Source organism: Lissotriton vulgaris, chromosome 10, assembly GCF_964263255.1.
Source record: "Lissotriton vulgaris chromosome 10, aLisVul1.2, whole genome shotgun sequence".
Taxonomy (NCBI): domain Eukaryota; kingdom Metazoa; phylum Chordata; class Amphibia; order Caudata; family Salamandridae; genus Lissotriton; species Lissotriton vulgaris.
The window spans coordinates 1,032,678,953-1,032,701,971 of NC_141698.1; the positions used below are offsets into that span (position 1 = coordinate 1,032,678,953).

General features: G+C 47.2%; 1 protein-coding gene across 3 annotated transcripts in view; it reads left to right on the forward strand.

Moving 5' to 3' along the window:
- CAPN7 (calpain 7) overlaps nucleotides 1-23,019 on the forward strand; it is a 291,586-nt gene that overhangs the window by 191,533 nt on the left and 77,034 nt on the right. For all 3 annotated transcript variants that reach the window (XM_086942071.1, XM_086942073.1, XM_086942072.1), the window contains exon 16: nucleotides 12,747-12,822. In XM_086942071.1, coding sequence (XP_086798197.1) covers nucleotides 12,747-12,822 — 76 coding nt within the window. The remainder of the gene's footprint in view (nucleotides 1-12,746; nucleotides 12,823-23,019) is intronic.

Below are 23,019 nucleotides of genomic sequence, written 5' to 3' on the forward strand. Positions count from 1 at the left end.
CACTCTGCGCTCACCACTCTGCGCTCACCACTCTGCGCTCACCACTCTGCGCTCACCACTCTGCGCTCACTACTCTGCACTCACTACTCTCCACTCTCCACTCATTACTCTGCACTCTGCACTCACTACTCTGCACGCACTACTCTGCACTCACTACTCTGCACTCACTACTCACGTAGGAACCACGCCGTCATGAACCACGGGCGGCGTGTGCTCATGACCGCGTGGTTCCGTTACGGCCCGCCCGCTCACTAATTTGCCCACTCACTAATTTGCCCGCTCACTAATTTGCCCGCACATGCGGGGAGTCGGTGCCGCGTGGGCGGAGCGGCCGCAGCCTGACGGAACCACGCCGTCATGAGCACACGCCTCCCGTGGCTCATGACTGCGTGGTTCCGTCATGCGCATGCAAGGGTTTAAGCTTAACCATTTGTTTCTCGTTTACTGTAACGTTGTATGGTTTTGTAATGTGTAAGGTGCTCAAATACCGTAATTTGCTTGAGCACAACAGGATAATTATTTCTTGTTTACAGTAACTATATTAGGTTGTTTTCATTTATAAAGTCCTTCAATACCTTGGGGTGATGGAGCACTCCATGTGAATGGTAAATAAATAAAATGTATGGAGGGAGAGGGGATAGTAGATTAGGGGCTCAATTCCTGTGAGGGTCTAGAACTACCATTAACAGGAAAGGTGGTTTATCATAAAAGATGGAGTTTACCCAGTTTCTGATGTTGAGGGGAGCATGTCAGCAGCAGAGAGTGGTGAATTACCCCTGGGAAGCATCTTTCTCCCTTGCTAGTTTGAGTAGCCATACACTGCCACTGTCTTGGGTGATTATTTTAATTTCTAATGTGCTTTATCTTTCATGACTACTGATATTGGACTCTTTAGACACATATTGCTTCTATCTAATTATGTACTCTACACTTTTATAAGCGGTAAACATTCATCCTCATCTCCTTTGGTCATACTGTGAACTAGAATGTCAAGTCTGATGCTGGATTTCGCATAGCAACAGCTACTCATGGCATACTTGGCTATTAATCAGTATCCATTCTATACCTTTGAATGGAGTGGGTGTGGAGAACATGGAATATCCGTAGTAGCACTGCTGAAAGTTAGGTGCAAGAGAATCATGACCACCACTTGGATGAGCAGTGTTATCTCTTGTGGATGATTTGTGGGAGCAGGGGATGATCTTTTGGGTATAGGGTCAATTCTGCTTTCAGGCTGTAATGGTCTCTATCCGCCCGGGATTTTGGGAACCTGCTGTACGTCAGGCCACAGTCACAGTAGTCTCATTACTTTTACTTTTTTAGGCTTATGTGAGCATGACATTACAGACCTTCTTGAGGACAACGAATAACAGACCTATAAACCTTTATTAGACAATCACCAAATTCAAAAGCATACTAGCCATTTGCTTTCACACAGGACTAGTTTGCCAATCACAGGAGATTACATTTCATTACATATTTATCTCACTTTTAAAGATATGAGATTGCTGCTATAGCATAACCAGTAATTCCTTAGCTCAATCTGCACGGACCATCTTTCAATGGTTTGTCCATCATCTTACTATAGCAGGAGACATCTTGGTTTCTAAATGTGACAAGCACTTCTGTCCAATGAATAGCTGAAATGGTCAGGAAAACAAAGTAGACCTTTTTTACTAAAGGAGATTTTTGTATTGTCTGCATTGAGGGAAAGTAGATGTTTGTGACCTGTTGGTAGGGAACTTATGTTGGTTGACCTAACATATCCTGAGAGTTAATGATTTATTATTAGTAAATCTGATGGAGCCTTCTAGTTGTAGATTCCTCACCTTAGAATTTCCCCTAGGCGTCAGACTGGATCCGGAGCTTTTTCATTAGCATTACCCCTTTGCATCGGTAGGTGGCATCATCAGCTCTGCGTCCGGTATCGTGCATGCCAGAATGACATCGCGGGACATAGATAGACGCTGCCCCAACACACTGACGTCAGATCTTACTTTTTCTGCGCCAGCCTAAGTGCAGATCTGGAGAGAGCTACCCCTTAGCCGTTTTCTGTCTAGCTTTTTTAGGGCTCGCCTAGACGAAAGCAAAAGCGAAGCTTTTGCTGTCTAGGGCGAGCCAACTTATGTAATCACTTTTGGGGGAATGTGGACAGCAGACTGTCACGAGCCGGAGATTTGACCTCGTGGGCGCGCACGACCAGCCCGGCGCCGTGCACGTCCCTGCCACAGATTCCCTGAACACACACATGCACACGCAGGCAGGAAGGCACACACACGTGCGCACCCACCCCTACTTCCCCCCACTCACCGGCACCCACCCCGCACACACACAGGAGCGCACCTACACACACGCACACACACATACAGAGACACCCCCCCCCCCCCGGCCGCCGCCGCCGCATACATACAAGCGCCCCCTCCCCCGCGCCCGGCGATCCTGCCTGAGGCTCTTTATCTCTTTATTAATGGTGTGCGAGGCTCAGAGACGAGTAAGGTGTGGCATCCATCCAACAAGCATACATACAAGCGCCCCCTCCCCCGCGCCCGGTGATCCTCAGCTTGTTAAGGTATTTTTATGAAAACTGCAATCCACTTTGAAGCAGGGTTCATTTCTCTCCGCCAGGTACTTCTGTGGAGTGATCGATGGGTTCAACTAGAGCAGCGAGTGTTTCTGATCAAGGGGAGCTGCGATGTGAAGGTATATTGTCAGCTGCTATGCGGTGCTTTCATGGGATAACCTAAATTCACATCTTTGCATAAAAAAAGCACTTTACCTTGCTTGGCAGCCATGCTTCCCCACTTCACATCCGAACGTTCCCCGGGTACGCTGCGTGCCTCCGCTTTCGGGCTAGTACATCTGAGGAAGACGCGGCCTGCTGATTGGCTGAAGTCCTGTTGCATTCTCCCTCCTACTGTTCGCTCCTTATCACGTGATTACACAGCGTCCTTCGGATGTGTGTTTTGAGGGCAGGCGAGTGCAGGTTTCTGTTTTTAAATGGTGCGTGGGCCCCGGCAGGGGCCCGCGAGGCTCTTGCAAATGGTGCGAGGCCCCGGCCGGGGCCCCTGCCTGAGGCTCTTTATTAATGGTGTGCGAGGCTCAGAGACGAGTAAGGTGTGGCATCCATCCAAAAAGAGAACACCCAGCAGCAACTCCTACGCGGGGCCGAAGTCCACTGCGTCACCGACCAGGCCTGCCCTGTAGCCATAATTAAAATTATTTAAATTGAACCCCGGGCGGCCCCCTACCTGGCCAGCTAGCCTTGCGTTGGCCGCAGCCTCTCTGCCCGTCCTGCATGCGGCCTTGCGCGGCTATCAGAGCTGTGAGCTCCTGCAGGCCAGACCCAGGCCCCGCCGCCAGACCTCAGGTCAGGACCAGGTGTCAGGTGAGTCTGTGTCCGACTCGGTCTGAGCCTAGGCTAATTAGGGGTCTGAGGGAACCCAGCGGGTGCGGCATGCCTGTCGGGCCCCTGAGGCACTTATAAATGGTGCAAGGAGGGGCCCTGCAGAAGTATTTGATGCCTCAAAACAGAAATTAACCCTGAACTGAAGAGTGTATCCATCAGATGGCATTTTAGTTTTTTCAGGGACACATAACAGATGCTTACTTTTTGTTTACGCTCTCTAAGAGAGTGAGTGTGTTTTCCTATTTTCTCCCTCGTGTATGTCTCCCCCTCCTCATGTGCTTCCCCCATGCCCTTGTGTGCTTTTCCCACACCTGCATTGCTTTTTTGCCCATATGCTTCTCCCCACCTCCGTGTTGCGTTCTCTCTCTTTTACATTAATTTTGACCACATTCCTCTCTCTTCCCCACTTGTTTCTGCCCCTCGTGTTGCTTCCGCTACCCGTTCCCACCTTCAGTAGTCTCCAGCTGCGGCCCGTGCAGGTAAGAGTGGTGGGGCCAGGTTAGGGGGGACTGGGGGGGGGGGAGAGGAGGATTAGGGGGGGAGATTTTGACAGACTAGGAAAAAGTATTTATTTATTTAATTTCTTCTTGTGGTCATCTGTTAAATCCCCGCCTAACCCTCCCCGCCACCCCACCACTCTTTCATGCATTAGCCGTGGCTGGTTGTCTCCCCTTCTTTGTATTGCTTCCGCACTCCCTGCACTGATTCACCCACCCCTCCTGTTGCTTCCCCCCTTCAGTGTTGTCTCTCACTAGTTACTTCCGCCCCTCCGTGTTGCAACCCCCCAGTCGAACAACTTTTTTTTGCCAATCCAACTTGGATCAGGAAACAGACAAAAATAAGCACTTGCGTCATTTTGCAGGTGCACATGTTCTTGCTGCGTGCGTTTTCAAAATGATGCAGCGTATGTTTATTTTCCTTTTGTTAAATCAGTTTGCACCACCCAAGTAAACACCGAAAAGAGAGCATGGCAAGTTTGCTTCATTTTATTTGACAACACATTGTTGAAGTGTATAATACAGTTAATCTTCTATAAAATTCAATGCATTTGAGTTTCTAAAAGGTATTTGGCTTTTGTAGAGAACAGCTAGTAAGAAAATATGGTCAGTAAAATTGATTTTGTGAAATGTTATGTACATCAACGTGTTTTGGGTAATTTCAGAGCTGAAGATAAACTGATGCGTGCACTCCAGTTTCTAGGACACAATAGATGCAATTTAAAATATCCTCTAGCAATTTACTGAATTAAATTGTATTCACATTCCGCCACTGTAACATAGAAATGCTAGATTTAAACCGGCCACCGGATAATTATAAATACAGCTGCTTTTAATAAGGCATAGTGCAAATGTAGAAAGGAAAGGAATGTACCAGGCAGCATAGAGGTGCATGGACAGATAGGTGAGTAGAAGAAGCATTCTAAAACGAGCTCCAAGGGGGTAAGAAAGGGCGGGATGGACTCAGAGCATGGAGAGCAGATGTATAAAACCCAGAATGTTTTGGTCAGCTTTGTGGCTATTTATTTCGGTGTCAAAGTGGTTGTAAACCTACTAGTTGTGCCTCCTTAGGAGCAAAGGGTGCATGTAGGTTGCTATAGAACCAAGTGATGCTCCTGCAACGGGAACTCAAATCATAATGCTAGGAACATCCTCTTTTTGATTTCCCTCTTCGACTATTGGATTAATTCGCTATTTAGTGAACAGGGGCTGTTTTCACTGGACAGTTGCCCTTCTGGAAATATGTTAAATAGTATGAGTCTTAACAACGTTGTATTGACACAAAGCATGGGCAAAGCAAGACAGCTCCTGGCCCTCAATCATTACCCCATCCATGATGCCAGTACCACTTGGCGTTCTGATGCCACCCCTCAGTAATATGTAATGCTTGCATTGGTTCCAGAAAGGCAAGTAAAGTTGGGCTGACTGTCATACACCACAAGGGGCAGCATGGTGGAAGGAAATAATGTGGGAGATACACTGGGGTTGAATGCATGCAGTGTCTAAAGGCACATTCCCGCCTTTTCCCCCTACTTTAAATGCAGACGGTCATTTCACTGCTGTAAAGGTGTGCAGTTCTTTCATTAAAAAATGACAGTGACCTCAGACCTGTTCCATTCGGGTCCTCATGGTCTAAAAGAAACATGCATCTTCTTACAACCAGGCTTGTTACAAGCAGGCATTGGAGATCATGTGTTCATCCTCTGTTGAGCTTCTTCAGGTGCATTCCATTAGAATCTAACATGACTCAAGACCTAGCTAACTCTCTGCAAGACATTTTGCGTCTTGGTCTTCTGTGCTTATTCAACACATGCTCCACGCATGTGCATTGCAAAGATTCTGAAGATGATCTCACTATAGAGCAACAAACATACAGCAGACGTTTCTAAAAATGGTTGTAAATCTACTGTTAATGAAAGTTTAGCATGAACTCGTCGTTGAATATGGTTATAAATGCTGTAAAATGTTTAAGGCATAAAGCAAACAATAGACCCAACCAGACTGCTTGAGCTAGGCCTTCTGCTGCCTCTCTTTCAATCAGGTATTGTATGATTCTGTGATGGATTGATGCCTGTCCTGTCTGATGATTCAGAAAAGGGGGTGGTGATGAACAGAGTGTCTGAATTAAGCAGACCACTCTTACCCAGTCCAAAGATCAGGGCTTGATCCATCGCCGTTATTTATCTCACTGCACCATCCCAGCTCAGAACATGGCTATATGCAAATCAGTCTGTCCCTGGCCCAGTGCATCATGGGAACAGGGCAGACTAAACTACCAAGCCAATTCTTCACCAGAAAGGAGACAAGCTACCGGGGACCGGTTTCTGGCATTTCAGCCGTCTTCGGCCTGGCTTGCTTGAATCCTGATGGTGCAGTGAGAAAGGGACTCCTGTCTGAGTATACCCTGCCACACCTATAGTGTCCTGTCTGATGGGTTCCTTTTTTCTGTGACATCAGGCAAGGTCAGCCTGTGTACCCCCTCCCAAGCGGATTCAGGCATTCCTACACATCCACGCTCTCAGGCGACACATCCATGTCCAGGTAGTCATTAGCTTGAGTTTTAACCTGGGTACAGTCGCGCGCTGGTGACTTTCCCTTTGATTCTACTGTTCTCCACGTTGCTATTGATTCTGACCTTTAAAATGACTCAACGACTTCGCTTTCAAATCAATCCATAACCTGTTATTTGGATGAATGCGCGGATACTAGCAATACTATGGAATGTTTAATGCTGGGATAATACGCAGGTTGTGTGTTAAGATTTAAAGTGGTCACACATTATCCCCAGCATTGAGATCGGAGGGTGTGGGGAGGCTGGCAGAGTGAGACTGGAAAGCACATTCCTTCTTTCTAATGCAACGCACGCACAGTAATACCCTGTTTGAAGTACGTAGTGTAAACACCCGGTGTGCTGTTGTAAATATCAGGTAAAATTATCAGACTTCTTCCAACAGTGACGCTGACTGACGTTATGGAAAAGATGCGTCAATTCTACTTTTAAAACAGGCTCCTCAGGGCTACTCTGGTCCGTCCAATGGAAAGGACCACCATCGCGCCGTGTAAAGAACAGTCACCTGGGGCGACAGGCGTTTCCTGGTTGCCGCCCCTAGACTCTGGAACACCCTTCCTGCACATATCCGAGCAAGTCCCTCCCTGTTCACATTCCGCAAACAGCTAAAGACGTGGTTATTTGACTAATAGCCTTGTATATCTTCTTTACCCCAGTTGCTGATCCATCCCTTAACTAGCGCCGAGACGCCCACGGGTATTCGCCGCGCTCTACAAATGTCAAATAAATAAATAAATAAATAAAGGCGCCAACAGAGAGAACCAGAACGCGCTCCTTTTGATTAAGGATGTTCCCACAGAATGGCCATGCCAACAAAATCACTCTGCGTGCATACCAAATATGGAAAAGCCGAATGCTACACGGTTTCCATAGCCTCCACAGGCTTTGGACACAAGGCTCACCACCAAACCTTGCTTTTGCGGACTATTATAAAATCCTGGGAGTGTAGGTTCTTTAGAGACCAGAGAACAATGTAGATGGCAGTGTCTAGCGTGGAGGGCTAAACACTGTCACACATCCTTCCACAGAGGTCTCCATGAAGCGCCATTGTTTGTTTTTTGGGAAAAGTTTGATTACTACTACTCACTCTACTACTCCACTACTCACTCTTTACAACTCACTCTTTACAACTCACTCTTTACAACTCACACTTTACAGCTCACACTTTACTGCTCACACTTTACTGCTCACACTTTACTGCTCACACTTTACTGCTCACACTTTACTGCTCACTCTTTACTACTCGCTCTTTACTACTCGCTCTTTACTACTTGCTCTCTAATACTCACTCTACTACTCACTACTACTCTCTACTCACTCTCTAATACTCACTATACTCACTACTACTCACTCTAGTCCTCTCTACTACTCACTACTACTCACTAACTATTAATCACTCTATTACTCTCTAGTACTTACTCTACTACACACTCTCTACTACGCACTCTCTAACACTTACTCACTATTACTCACTCTACTACTAGGTCTGGCATTGGCAAGAGATTAAGCGATTGGCATTGTAAATAACAATGCCATTTAGTTATCTATTTTCAAATCCAATACATAAATACAAATGTTGTAATTTACAATGCCAATAGCTCTAACTTTTGCAAAGGCGAGACCGTTGCATTGTAAATGCTTGTTTACATTTGTCAACTTTTTTCTGAGCTGTGGACTCATGCTTCGCCAAGATGTCCAACGTTGGAACGGATTCAAGTCCTGCGAATCCTGTCATCGGGCGATGTCCGTGATGGATCCGCACCTCATGTGCCTTTGGTGCTGGATTACGACTGTGACCCAAAGTCCTGCTCTGAGTGGCAGGCCATGAATCCAAAGGCTTTAGAGAAGCAGTCCCGAAATCTGTTGGAGGCCTGGCGCTCGGGTCCATGTCACTCCCGTTCTTGGTCGAGAGGAAGGTCCAGAGAACCGTTTCAGAGCCCGCACTCCTCGCCCCACTCCCATTCGTCGGCCGATGTGGTACACAGAGCATCTTCACTTTAGGCACCTTCCCTCTTTTACGTGAGCCAGAGCATCCCCTGCCCAATTACTACAGTTTTATGCAGCCTTGCGCTCATCTTTGGGCAATCCGGCTCTGGCTCCGGGGAACCCCTTAGACCGGTTATCAGATCCGGACCGACGTTGGTCGATTCACCTTGACCTTTCCCAACTTTGATGATGCCGGCGCTGCTCACAACACCGACCGTCTCCCCTGTCAACATTGAACCCATCCTTGTTTCTGAATCGGATATGGAGCCGAATGCCGGAGGGGACTTTCGTTCCTATCTTCATCCCCGGTGTTGATTATATACTGGGAGGTGTAGGAAGAGGATTGGGAGGGGCCGCTGGAACCTTTAACATACAAGCTTGAAGACCCCATGAAGTGGTGGACAGACCTGGGTGAGGAATGTGGGTTTGACAGCTTCCCTACCCTGGCTTGCTTTCTCCACCTACCCTGGCTTGCTTTCTCCCCTACCCTGGCTACGGAGGAGGGGGGGCATCCTACACAATGGTAGTGAGAAGTGCATTCAAGGTCCTTGGCGTCGAGTTCCCTTCGGTGGCAGTCAGGACTAGCCTCCTGACAGAGGTGCTTCAGCCTGCGCCTTCTACCTCCGAACCTCTTTTTCCATTCAATGAAGCTCTCAGTGATGGCCCATCTAGGCCCTTGGTCCAGGCCCAATGGATAGGACAATTGCCTGCTGCCATCGCAACCCAGCATTCCTTACGCAACATCCTTCCCCTTAAAGCTTAGTTGTCCAAGCCTCATCTTCCAAAGGTGCATTCCCTTCTGCTCCCCAGATAGGTAATCAAAGAAGCTGGACCATCTTGGGAAGAGGAGGTTTTCTTCCTCCAGCTTGGCATTGCGGTCTGTGAATACCGATTGCCTCTTGGGCCATTACTCCCATTCGATCTGGGATACGGTTGCGCAGGTGCTGCCTCAGTGCCCGGAGTAGGCCCTGGCCGTTTTTTCCCAGGCAGTTGCAGGCAGGAGAGGCGCAGCAAATTCACCATTCGTTGTGGACTGGACACCACTGATTCACTGGGCAGAACAGTTGCCTCGCCAGTAGCATTACGACACGACACCTGGTTGAGGACTTCTTACATTTCAGGGGATGTCCAATCTACTCTGATAGACATGGTCTTTCATTGCACTCGCCTTTTCGGCGGCAAGACTGACTCAATGCTTGAGCTCTTCAAAGAATCTCAGGCTATGGTCAGATCTTTGGCCCTCACGGCTCCAGTCCATCCCCCTCTGTCTGCCTTTCACCCCTTTTGTGGCTACGGAAGGGGTGCCCAGCCACGTCCTATCCACCCCAGCCACGGAGTCCTGCACACTGTAGAGCCTCTGTGTGTCTGCGGTATGTGGGAGTTATCGTCCTCATTTGTCAGGGAGCCAGCGCTCTGGCCAGTTCACCCCTCCTCCCATGCAACTGCATCCAAACCCTCCCAGTCCAGCTTTTCAGGCCCATCATCAGCCAGTCGGAAGCAGGATTTGCCATCTTCTTCACCGCTGGCAGTCAAACGTGTCGGACAGGTGGGTTCTGCAGATAGTCCGAATGGGTTACTCCCTCCCCTTCAAGACTTCACCTCCCTGCATGCCAACCTCCGATGACCGTGTGTCAGAAGATCATTTGGTACTTCACTGCGCGGAACTTACGGCTCTCTTGGCCAAGGGGGTAATAGAGAGGGGTCCCTGTGCCAGAAGTAGAACGTGGTTGTTATTCCTGCTACTTTCTGGTGCCCAAAAAAGGACAAAGACCTTTGGACCCTCAACTTAGTTCCTCCCTAAAGTGGTAATGCCCTTTCATTTTTTTTGTCAAATCTGTTTATTGGTATTTGCATTTTTAGCATTACATCAATTACATCATTGTAGAACAACACATTTTGTCGGCCGTGCACAGCTAGCGGTACACAAACAGGTTAACTTGTCATGTGACGTTACAACTGTACACTGAGATAGCAAACAGCGCAGTCTTGGTCGCCTGGGCATGTCCATAGTATGAAAGAGCCTAAACGCTCCAGACCTGAATACAGAGATGAGTCTTATATATATATATATATATTTGGAGCAACTATAAAGAAAATCCTGTGGAACAAAACAGGAACAACAACTTGCAGCAATGTTACAGAGTTACAGTACATTTTAACCCCCTCTCCGTCCCCGTCCCCCCCAGCCGGCCTCCACCCTCGCCTTCCACCGATGTGTGAGGAGGCGTGTTGCCACTATCATCCTCAATTTCCAGGAAGCGAGACAATATCTTTTCTTTAGGCGACCTCTTAAAATGATGCAAGACGTATTCGGGCCAGTTACAGGGAATGGTATGGCCAGTGCACTGCGTGAGTAACACACTGATGTCCCTCCAGTAAGTGCCAAGCCCTGGGTAATGCCACAGAAGGTGGAGCAGGTCTGCATTCACCTCGCCGCACCTGGGGCAGGACGGGTCAGCTCTGTGAAAGTATTTATTTATGTGTTCGGGAGTGAGATAGGCCCTATGAACTATGTATACTTGGATTTGGGGGAAGCGCATATTTCTGGGGATACGCACTGGGCTCTTGAGTATTTTCTCCCACTCTGTATCAGCTAGTGCTTGCCCTTGATCTCTGGTCATGCCCTTTCATGTCGGACAATCTATTACCCTGGCCATTTTTTACCTGCCCTCGCATCCCTCCAAGGAATAGGTGCATGATCTTTCTATCTTCATTGTACCATAGACTTCCCGCTGGATGAACAGCTCTTCATTGTCCATGCAAATTCTCCTCCGAAAGGAGGAGAATCTACTCCGCTTCAGGAAAGCCCTGAAGACCAGCTTGTTCCGAACATCGTTCAGCCCAGCCTAGGCATTCCACCTTCTCTCTCTCCTGGATGTTATGTTCTGTGGTCAAAGTGCCCTGAGACCTGTAGGTGACCCGGCGCTATATAAACCCATAATAACAATAACAATAACAACAATAACAATGCAGGTACCAAGAAAGGTCGGGCAGTTCAGAAAAGGACCATCTGCTGATGGGTTGTACTCTGCATTAAATTGTGCTACGCATTGGCAAAGGAGGAGCCTCCTGTGGGGTTACATGATCACTTTATAAGAGCAGCAGCAACCGCAACCACTGCATTAGCTCGCAGAGTCCCAGTCCTGGATATCTGTCAGGCAACAACGTGGGCATCCCTGCACACGTTTACCAGACACTACTGCATGGACCGTCAAGTCCGAAGGGACGCTGCTTTGCCCGTTCAGTCCTCCAGGACTCCTTGAATAATCTTGGTTCGCAGACCCTTCTCCGGGGCTGATATTGATGGGTTATCTATTCTGAGGTAAGTAATCTACAACTAGAAGTCTCTATCAGATGAGCAAATTATTTAACTTTGTTAACGATGTATATGTTAGAGACATACTAGTTGTAGATTCTTTACCGCCCCACCCATCCTCCCTGCTCTGCGTACTGATTTCTAGAGATGGGGACTACCCTAGAGGCCCCTAGTTTTGACGCACCAGTGGTCAGTGTCTTTCATGGCTCTCTGCTTCTGGCAGTGAAAGTAGTGTGGAGAACTGAGGTCTGCACGCCCAGGCGGTGTCTATGTAGGTAATGTGACATCATTCTGGCTTGCACAGCGACAGAATCTGAGCCAATCGATGCCACTTACCAACGCGCAGAGGTGCTGTTAATGAAAAATCTCCAGATGCAGTCTGACGCCTGGGGGAAATTCTAAGGTAAAGAATCCACAACTAGAATATGTTTCTACCAGATACATTGTTACCGAAGGTAAGTAACTGTTTTTCTACTCAAAATGTTCCTTTGCACCAGGTGTTTGAAAAATCTAAGAAAAATCTGGTCTCTTTGACCCTGTATGTTGAAATGTATCAAGGGGCAGAAAATAATTTTAATCGTGTAATGGTCTCTTTTTGCATGTCAGAATTATTTTGTTATAGAGGCCCATTTGTCACATGTCAAAGGGAAGCTAAGCAGAACTAGTCCATATGTATGATCATTGACACAAACTTTCTGGCAAATAGCAGGGCTTTGCTTCATTTTACGCTGCCCAGGAAAGGTACATACACACTTCATTGTTTACGATTCCATTTCTCAGGTATTTTGTATTTCTTCTGTTGCTTTAACTCCATCCTCCTTAGTTACCCAGTGAGAGTCAATGAGATTCTTTGGTACGATATGTTGCTCCTGTGATGTACCCTGTATGTATTCAAAATGAGTCTGTTGTGTTCCACATTTGCTCGGCTTTGCTAACCTTCTTTTAAAATTATTCTTTTGCTTTGCTTTGTAGGATGACTTTGCACGCAACCGAGAATTCATTACATTGGTTGTTTACAAGACTGATGGTAAAAAAGTTTACTACCCAGGTAGGTGACTATTTCGGCTAGAGGTTGCTTGTTGCCATGGAAGCCAAGCTCGCTCTATAAAAATGAAACTCCATGCTCCTTAGACTCATCACTATTTTACATTTATATACAATATACAAGTTTTTTTATCATTTTTCTTTAGAGTGCTGCAGTCATGTCCGCTCTTCTAGTCATCCCCTGTAAGGGTATCTCTGACTACAAGATACCACTGTCTGCCCATCTGCGAACCTTTACATAAAATTCAATACTTTTTGGCTTTTTCACAAAGTTCTTTGCAAACATAAATTTTGGGTGTACTAATTTCCTCATGAATGCAACCCTTATTGCTTATACCTAGTATAAGAAATCGAGGTGTTTGTTGATGGGGGTGAGTACCCACCTCAAATATTAACTTTCCTGTCTGAATGAACCACTAAAGTCAGCTCCTTCCTGGAAAGTTTCAGGGTGATGTGTCAAGCGGGCCAAGAAGGAAAACAAGCATTGGAAATGCAATAGGTCTCGCAGCATTAGAGTTAGTGCTTTTAGAATTGTTTATGGGTTTTTTTGTAAATCTTTAGCATTTTTGTTTCCTGTAGCCAATGCTAAAGAATTACAAATAAAAAAAGCCATAAACAATTCTAAAAGCTCTAACTCAAATGCTCCGAGACCTATTGCACTGTGTGAGGGTGAGGGGTTGAGGGTGGGTGAGGGTGAGTGAGGGTGAGTGAGGGTGAGGGTGGGTGAGGGTGAGTGAGGGGTTGAGGGTGAGTGAGAGTGAGGGTGAGTGAGGGTGAGTGAGAGTGAGGGTGAGTGAGAGTGAGGGTGAGTGAGGGTGAGTGAGAGTGAGGGTGAGTGAGAGTGAGGGTGAGTGAGAGTGAGTGAGGGTGAGTGAGAGTGAGTGAGGGTGAGTGAGTGAGAGTGAGGGTGAGTGAGAGTGAGTGAGGGTGAGTGTGAGTTAGGGTGAGGGGTTGAGGGTGAGTGAGGGTGAGGGTGGGTGAGGGTGAGTGAGGGGTTGAGGGTGAGGGTGAGTGAGGGTGAGTGAGGGTGAGTGAGGGTGAGTGAGGGTGAGTGAGAGTGAGTGAGAGTGAGGGTGAGTGAGGGGTTGAGGGTGAAGGGTTGAGGGTAAGTGAGGGTGAGTGAGGGTGAGGGGTTGAGTGAGGGTGAGGGGTTGAGGGTGAGTGAGGGTGAGGGGTTGAGGGTGAGTGAGGGTGAGGCATTGAGGGTGAGTGAGGGTGAGGGTGAGTGAGGGTGAGTGTGGGTGAGGGTGAGTGAGGGTGAGTGAGGGTGAGTGTGGGTGAGGGTGAGGGGTTGAGGGTGGGTGAGGGGTTGAGGGTGAGTGAGGGTGAGGGTGAGTGAGGGTGAGTGTGGGTGAGGGTGAGTGTGGGTGAGGGTGATTGAGGGTTGAGGGTGAGTGAGGGTGAGTGAGGGTGAGTGAGGGTGAGTGAGAGTGAGGGTGAGTGAGGGTGAGTGAGGGTGAGTGAGAGTGAGGGTGAGGGTGAGTGAGAGTGAGGGTGGGTGAGGGTGAGTGAGAGTGAGGGTGAGAGAGGGTGAGAGAGGGTGAGTGAGAGTGAGGGTGGGTGAGGGTGAGTGAGAGTGAGGGTGAGTGTGAGTGAGGGTGAGTGAGGGTGAGTGAGGGTGAGTGAGGGTGAGTGAGGGTGAGTGAGGGTGAGTGAGGGTGAGTGAGAGTGAGGGTGAGTGAGAGTGAGGGTGAGAGAGGGTGAGAGAGGGTGAGTGAGAGTGAGGGTGAGTGAGGGTGGGTGAGGGTGAGTGAGAGTGAGGGTGAGTGAGTGAGAGTGAGGGTGAGTGAGGGTGAGTGTGAGTTAGGGTGAGGGGTTGAGGGTGGGTGAGGGGTTGAGGGTGGGTGAGGGGTTGAGGGTGAGTGAGAGTGAGTGAGGGTGAGGGGTTGAGGGTGAGTGAGAGTGAGGGTGAGTGAGGGTGGGTGAGGGTGAGTGAGGGTGAGGGTACACTTAAAACGCTGCTATGGGCACTCGGGGTTAATACCTAGGAGTACTTTCACAATTATGCAAAAACAACTTGTTAGTAAATTAAATGGTCTGGATTCTGCCAAAGTATGCCTGCATGCTGCGTCCCTGAGATATCCAGATTTTTAGGATCTATCTCTCTTTGTCAAAGTTTTTACAGCATTACAGGCAGATTAACCAAGAAACCAGAGATTACAATTGGTTAAGCTTTATCAAAAGAGACAAATTCAGTGAATCCTTCTGTGGCGGTACCGCCTGTATAGGACATCGGCGATGTTGACATTGGTGGCATCAAAGATATTACTGCCAAGACATCCACTTCTTCATCTTTATTCTGCACAAGGTGCTATTTAAAGCTTGATTCACAAAGATGTTTCTGCAAGTAAGAGGGTTACCCACTCCTGCCTTAGTCCTGAATATACACTAAAAGACACAGTATGCCCATAGGTCGCAGAGTCTTCAGTAAGCTCTGACAGCATGGTCTTGATGTAACTCCTTACATGGTGAATGTTAAAATGTGTATTTTACTATGTGTGGGCAGTTTTACGTGGACTTGTAGAGCTGCACAATGTATATGCACTTTTAATATTAAATGACAATAGAAGGATGAAAAAAGCTACAACCAAATACTGACAAAACGGTGCAATCTAAATTAACGGGATTAGTTCTCCATGTAGAGAGAGTGAGCGGTGAGTAAAATAGTGTTAGCTTCTACTCGAGCATTCTACTGGATCGTCGAAACAGAGAATGATAGGTTAGTTTGAGAAGGTTGTGTTATGTTATGTTATACTGCGTGGCGTGGTACGTCACTCCTTGTTATTCAATGGAGGTCTCCTAGAGCATTGTCACATTTTTCTTGTGCTCTCAGGGCTAATGATACAATGGCTGAGATGCTCACCGTATGGTTGGGTCCTTAATCTCTTCCTTGTTCATTATAATTTTGAGAAGTTTTAAGTAAGCAATCTTTACATATTCATGTATATTAAGTTCGGATATTTCTTCTGAAAGTATTTCATATTTTTGAAAAAACATCTACTCGATGAAAATCTATGTGGCTGAGCTGCACGGTTTTGATTATACAGAAGAACACAAAGGCAGTTTATGAAGCGTGCCCTCTAATTGGTGTGCTTCTGCTTGCTGGCGGCAGGGAGCCTAGGAGGTGGGAACTGGGTTACAAGAAAAACACTGCCGACTGCCCATTATCCTGTCTACACAATTCACGGCAATTTTCTTTTCAGCCGCACATTGAAACTGTTTGCAAACAGCTTCTATCTTTAGAACGGGCTGCTCAACATTTGCCAAATTTACTAGTCTGAGGTTTAAGCAAAAGACTGACCGAAAAAAAACACCCACTGATATTTCAGAACAACAAAATGACTATTGAGCATACTACAATCTATATCAGTCTGTTGTCCGCTCACTATATTTGGCTATGGCAAAATACCCATTGATGACAGGCACATGAACGGGTAACAACACAAAACAACGACATTCTTCTCACATTCTTCGTGAAAACAGGGCAAAGTTACACTCTGTGATTAAAGGAAATGTAACCGTGTCAATACGGGTAAGTGGCAGAACAAATGGTCGCTAAACACAGGCATACCAGGGATGAGAAGAAGTCGTTCAGAGTGGACCCGCCACCAAACACTGCACGAGGAGCAGCAAAACACAGCCAATGCGTCAGATGCAACTTTAAAAGGGTTTGCAGAAGTTTACGTTCTTTTCTGCACACGGTCAGCCCTTTCGCAAGAACACACACACTGCGCAAGACTCGAAAAAAGAAAAAGAAACTTACATGCGTGTGGTAGCCACAGCCATTCTGTTCTCGCGTCAGTGGTGACCGAGTTTAATGTTTAGACAGTGGGAATTTATGTATTTATAACATAAAGTCTTGAAATTACACCCAGGGCACAAGTGCTAAAACAAGACGGAGGGAAGAGAGGGGAGGGGGAGGAGAAATGCGACACGGCGGGAAGGGGAGGGGGCGGAGCGGGTGAGCTGCGCGAGGGACGCAAACCGCGTGGAGTCTTACCGGGGGGGGGGGGGGGGCTTGGAGGAGGGAGACAATCAGAGCAGATCGCCGGGGTTATTCTTGGCGGCTCTTGGGGAGGTCCGGTTATTTTGTAAATGAAAACGCCTAGTAAACACGCCTGTTAGATGACGTATTGATGATATGGAAACGCCTCTAGAAACAAAGTAATTCATGTAAACCTAAAAAACCGGGAGGCGGTAACGAAATAAACTGATGCACTGGCGTGCACCGCAAGTCGTGCCACAACTGCGCCCCAGTGTGATGCCCACTAAGCCGCATGGTTGAAAAATGATAACAAGAGGCAGGAGAGAAAGAAAACAAGACGGACGGACGGAAGAGAGGGGAGGGGGGAGGAGAAATGCGACACGGAGGGAACGGGAGGGGGCGGAGCAGGTTAAATTATACAAACAAAAAACAAGCCTTTCACCGTAACACGGCGGGCAGGGGAGGGGGCGGAGAGGGGAGAGGTGCGACACGGCAGGCAGGCAGGGGAGGAGAGTAGGAGGAGGAGGGGGGAGGAGAGTAGGGGAGGCACGGCCTAGCGGCAGGCAGGCAGGGGAGGAGAGGAGGAGGGGGGAGGAGAGTAGGGGAGGCACGGCCTAGCGGCCGTGCAATCAAGTAGTGAGGGGGCGGAGCTGGGGGAGGCTGTGAGAGAGAGTAGGCAAGGCAGGCGGCTGGGGGCATGTGCACGCGCATTTAAGCTCAATGCGCATGCGCATTGAGCTTAAATTTCTCGTGCACTGCAAGGAATCGCCACGATTCCTTGCAGTGTGGATAAAGAGCGGATAAGTGCCAATACTCTCGCCTTGCTCGATGCGCATGCGCATCGACAGGCGAGACCTAAAAAGGAGAGTCACAAAAACAGAAAAAAAACATGCATTTTCCATAAACTTTTTTGAATTGCAATATCCCAAACATTAGTGAACAGAAATGCACCAAATTTGGCAGCAAGCTAGAGTTTGGTCCAGGAAGCATGTTTTTTGGTGTAAAGCCATTCAGTAGGTTCGGAGATATTAAGCTCTAAAAATGTTTGTGTATCTGGATGGTTGAGTTCTAACTCAATATTTTTTAAAAGCCTTTGGTTTGCCCCAGGGTGCTTTTTTACACTCGGGAGCAAGGCTCTGATTGGCTGTCAGCAACATGAAGAACAAGCACTGGCGTTGCCAATAGGTCTCGCAGTAGGAAAGTTGGAGCTATTGGTTTTGTATATTACATTTTATATTTGTTTTGTGATTTACAATGCCAATACTTTTAACTTTAGCATATGTGACACTTTTAGTATTTGTAATGTCACATGTTTTGTATTGCCTTTACTTAGATGTATTGATATTACAATTAACATTGCCTTTCAATTTTTTTAAATAATACTTAAATAAGTGATTGTAATTTTTAATGGCAATAGCTTAAACTTTTGTAAATAACTGTTGTGAAGATTATGTTCAGTGACTAAAATCCAAGAACAGAAGTGAAATATTATTTTTTTTGTGACATTTGCAATAAATCTTCAAACATTGAGAGAACATATTTGAACCAGTGATGCTGTGGTAGTGCTGAGTGATGCTGTGGTGGTGCTGAGTGATGCTGTGGTGGTGCTGAGTGATGCTGTGGTGCCCCTGAGTGATGCTGTGGTGGAACGATAGATAGTGTGAGGGCGATAGATAGATAGATAGAATGATAGAGAGTGAGGGCAATAGAGATGTAGAGTGAGGGCAATAGATAGAGTGAGGGCGACAGATGTGTGTGTTTGTGTGTGTGCGGTTGTGTGTGTAGTTGTTTGAGTGGTTGTATGTGTGGGTGGTTGTATGTGTGGGTGGTTGTATGTGTGGGTGGTTGTATGTGTGAGTGGTTGCATGTGTGTATGGTGGTGGGTGTGTGTGGGTGTTTGTGGTTGTGTGTGGGGTTGCGTGTGTGTAGTTGTGTGTGGTTGTGTGTGTAGTTGTGTGTGGGGTTCTTAGAGGTGAACTAAAGAGGCTGCGACAGAAGCGAGTGTGAGCCCCGACTTTCCACTTAGGTTACAGCCACGCAAAGGCACGGGCGCATTTCTGCATGAAAAAGGAGAGGGAGATGTGGTCTGAAATACTAAGAGGAGGTGTGTAGCCGTGGATCGCGTGTAGGATTCAGATTCTCAAAAATACGTTAACACAGTGAAACCTCGAGCGAGGTGTGGTAAATCTGTAGTGGCGTTGCAACGCTGTGGAAAGGGAACGAAACTTCAAATGAGTGGCCAGTTTGGTGGCGCGCTCTACAAGCCCCGGGTGAGTGCTCCTGGAGGAAGGCCTGCCCTGCCTGAGCCTGGAATGCAGCGCCGTTGTTACATCCCAGAGACCCAGCTGGCGCCCTCCCCAAGGCTCTGCTTATGTTCAGCAGCAGTGGCGGCGGTGGGGGATGGGGCAAAATGTGCCAGCCCTGCTCAGCTGTCACCCAAAGGCATCTCCCACCCTGGCTGACACCTCCCACCCGGCCGCCTCCACGTGGATCACAAACAGCACAGCAACAGTGGAGGCCGCCGGACAGACCGGAACAAATGGAAATACCACTACAAAACCGAATCGGATTCCGGTTCAAGGGTTCAGTAATCATGAACAGCCCCGTGTTCCATTTCAAGGGAGAACATGGGAGGGAGATGTGGTCTGAAAAACTAAGAGGAGGTGTGTAGCCGTGGATCGCGTGTAGGATTCAGATTCTCAAAAATACGTTAACACAGTGAAACCTTGAGCGAGGTGTGGTAAATCTGTAGTGGCGTTGCAACGCTGTGGAAAGGGAACGAAACTTCAAATGAGTGGCCAGTTTGGTGGCCCGCTCTACAAGCCCCGGGTGCGTGCTCCCGGAGGAAGGCCTGCCCTGCCTGAGCCTGGAATGCAGCGCCGTTGTTACATCCCAGAGACCCAGCTGGCGCCCTCCCCAAGGCTCTGCTTATGTTCAGTAGCGGTGGGGGATGGGGCAAAATGTCCCAGCCCTGCTCAGCTGTCACTCAAAGGCGATCACAAACAGCACAGCAACAGTGGAGGCCGCCGGACAGACAGGAACAAAAGGAAATACCACTACAAAACCGAGTCGGATTCCGGTTCAAGGGTTCAGTAATCATAAACAGCCCGCGTTCCATTTCAAGGGAGAACATATGACGGATACCTTAAGTGGACCGCGAGTTTCTTTGAGCTAGAGATATCAGCCCTCTCTCTTGCGTGAAGTCTAATGGGGGGTACTAGACTCACCCTCCTGAAACTGACTAGACGCATGCGAGGGTTGAATAAGGACAAGATGAAGTGTATACCCGCCCTTAAGCGGGAAGCCAAGATCACATTTGCTAGAGGGGAAGCTGCTCTGGTTCGACTGCCCACTTTTGATGTCGGGTTCTGGTGCGTAGGGCTGAATATTTTGAAAACATAAGTAAGAAATAATAAACTTGCAAAACAAGCACTCATTAAATATGTCTTAAGGCTTACTGAGATTTAATGCCTAGAATATTCATACTGCTCAGGGCTGGTAAAAAACAGAGCTGCGGTTGACCAAAAAATAAAGTAAAGATGAATGGACAAACTCTTGGTGAAGAGAAGCAAACTGAAAGTACGGCCAGCCTGTGGCCGGCCATGAATAATTAGGGGAGGAGAAGCCTTTGGGAAACTGAAAGTACGGCCGGCCTGCCATGAATAATTAGGGGAGGAGAAGCCCTTTGATGTACTGGGCTTGCCGTGAATGCGCGTGCTTGTTTGCTCATGTGATTCACGTGAACTTCAAGAAAACCGCAGGAACGAAGCCCTTGGTTTGACGAGGATTTTCGAGACATGAATTCTCGCTCCGCTCAATGCGCTTGCGCGCATTGATAGGTCGCGAGACCTAAAAATATTGCTAGCCTACAATAAAGAACTCAGGCACTTAGGCCCCTGTCCTGCAATTTTATTAAAAAATATATATATGAGGGGGGTCAAACTTTTCTTTTTAGGGCAGGGGTCGTGCCACCCGTCCCTGAGCCTTACAAAGCCCTGAGGACCCCATCCTCCTGGGCCTGCTATTTACTGACCCAGGAAGCCCACCCCCGGTATGTAGTGGTTTTCCCCGCACAAAGAGGTGTCCTCCTACCCGACAGGAGCTTTGAAAATGCTTCTGCCGGGTGGGAGCACACATTTATTTCCCTGCCCGCACTCTTATGGGCAGGGAAACGGTGATTGCTCCAGCTCAGTGAGAGCATGAAGAAATAGCTGCTCACACCAGGCGGTAGCAATGCATGTCCCAGGCGGGGTTCGTCTGGGGCCGCGGGGTGCAGAGGTTCCCACCGAAGCCTTAGCATCCTTTATTCAAAATCCCCACCATTAAGGCTTTCATGGAAGGCCTTCGGAAAGTCTTTCCTCCATGAGTCCCAACGTGGGACCTAAATGTGGTCATCACTGGATACATAGCATCCCTTTTGAGCCGATACCTTCCTGTGAAATGGAATATCTATATTTGAAAGTAGAATTCTTGGAGGCAGTCACTTCCTGGCGCAAAAGTAGTGGCAAGCTTTAACAGTGGAGGAGCCTTTCATCCAGGTTCACAAGGATCGGGTTATCCTGAGGACAAAGCCTTGTTTCCTTCCATGGTAGTAACTCCTTTTAATGTCAATCAAAATATTGATCTACCGATTTTTCTTGTCACACCTAGAGACTGTTGTGGAAAGGGTATTACCTTAAACTCAAAGCGGGCTCTAATGCATTACATTAATCGAGCTAAATCCATTTGCAAAACAAAGCAACTTTATGTTGTGTTCCCTGAACATGGTAAATCCAATTTCAAAATCTGGTCTTGCGAGATGGATAGTCAAGTGCATCCAAGTCTGTCATGACTAAGAACATGAACTCTGCATTCTGTGCCCAGAGTGCATTCTAATATAAATAAAGGAGTTTCAACAGCTTTCAAAAAACAACATGCCACTAGCAGAAATATGGAAGCCTGCTACATGGCCAACACCACACACCTTCTCATTTGCTCATTGGCAGCCACTTTAGCAGAAGTGCACTTTTTTGTAGTCTATGCAGAGCATTTGATCTACAGCAACACAAGTTATAAATGGAAAGCGTTACCCTGTAGCTATCAGTTTGTAGCTTGTAGTGCAGTAGATTCACATGCGCTCTCCAGCCCCTCCAGAGGCGAACTCCAGCTTCAGATGCTTCTACATTACATACATAATACTTTCATTCACAATGCGCCTGTACAGATTTTACTAGCCTGCTTTGCTTTCCTCCACTTATCTCACACATCTGATGGGAGCGCACGGGAGTGGAGCATGGACTTTTTGTCCCGGTGCATTGTGGGTTTTGTTGTGGTGTCATACTTGTACTATGGAAACAAGCTACTTGCAAACGACCTCAGTAAATACTATATGTTGGGAGTGTGCTGAATATATAAATCTGCAGCACTACAAGCTACAAACCGATAGTTACAGGGTAAGTAACATTTCCCTCATGGTGACACTTTGTAAATATTTGCTCTCAAGATCAACTGCAGGATTTCCAGAATGGGTCTTTTTGTAAACTTTGGTGAACACCCATAAACCTGCCCAGTTAGGTATTCACCATTCTTTCTTAGGTAGTTTCACCCCTGAAGTGATTACAGATGTAATACTCCCATGGGCAGGTGAACTCCTTCTGTCAGGGTAGAAATGGTGAAGCAATACTCCAAAGTTGGAGGAAACAATACAAATATGTTACAAGTGCAAAGGATTTTTTTTTACTAATGCTAAAGGCACTTTAACATGATATTTCACATACCATGTGGTAAATTGCAAGACATTTGAGTACTTTCAAAAAGTGACGACAGACAAAGTATCCCATGGGTCCTCTCGTATTCTTTCTCAGCTTCAAGAAAATCAAAATCCATTCAGATCCGTACTTCCTTTCCTTTTGTGAATGGAAATGCCTTGCTGGATACAATTCCACCTATGTCTGCGCAAGGATTGTGACAAGTGTCTCTTTTTGATGTCTTGTGTGTGAGAACAATCAACGTGCCATTTAATATTTAGGTTAAGAGAAGAGCACATCTATATAGAGCATATTTCTGTATATATGCTCTTCCCTTAATCTGACAAAGGTGCCATTGTGCATTACATGCATCAAGGAAATCATTATATAGAACAGTGGTAAGCAGCAGTGTAAATGACAATAACAGTAGTCACACTATGGGTATTATGCATACCATATTCATCCATTTTGTACTTCAATTTTACAGTAA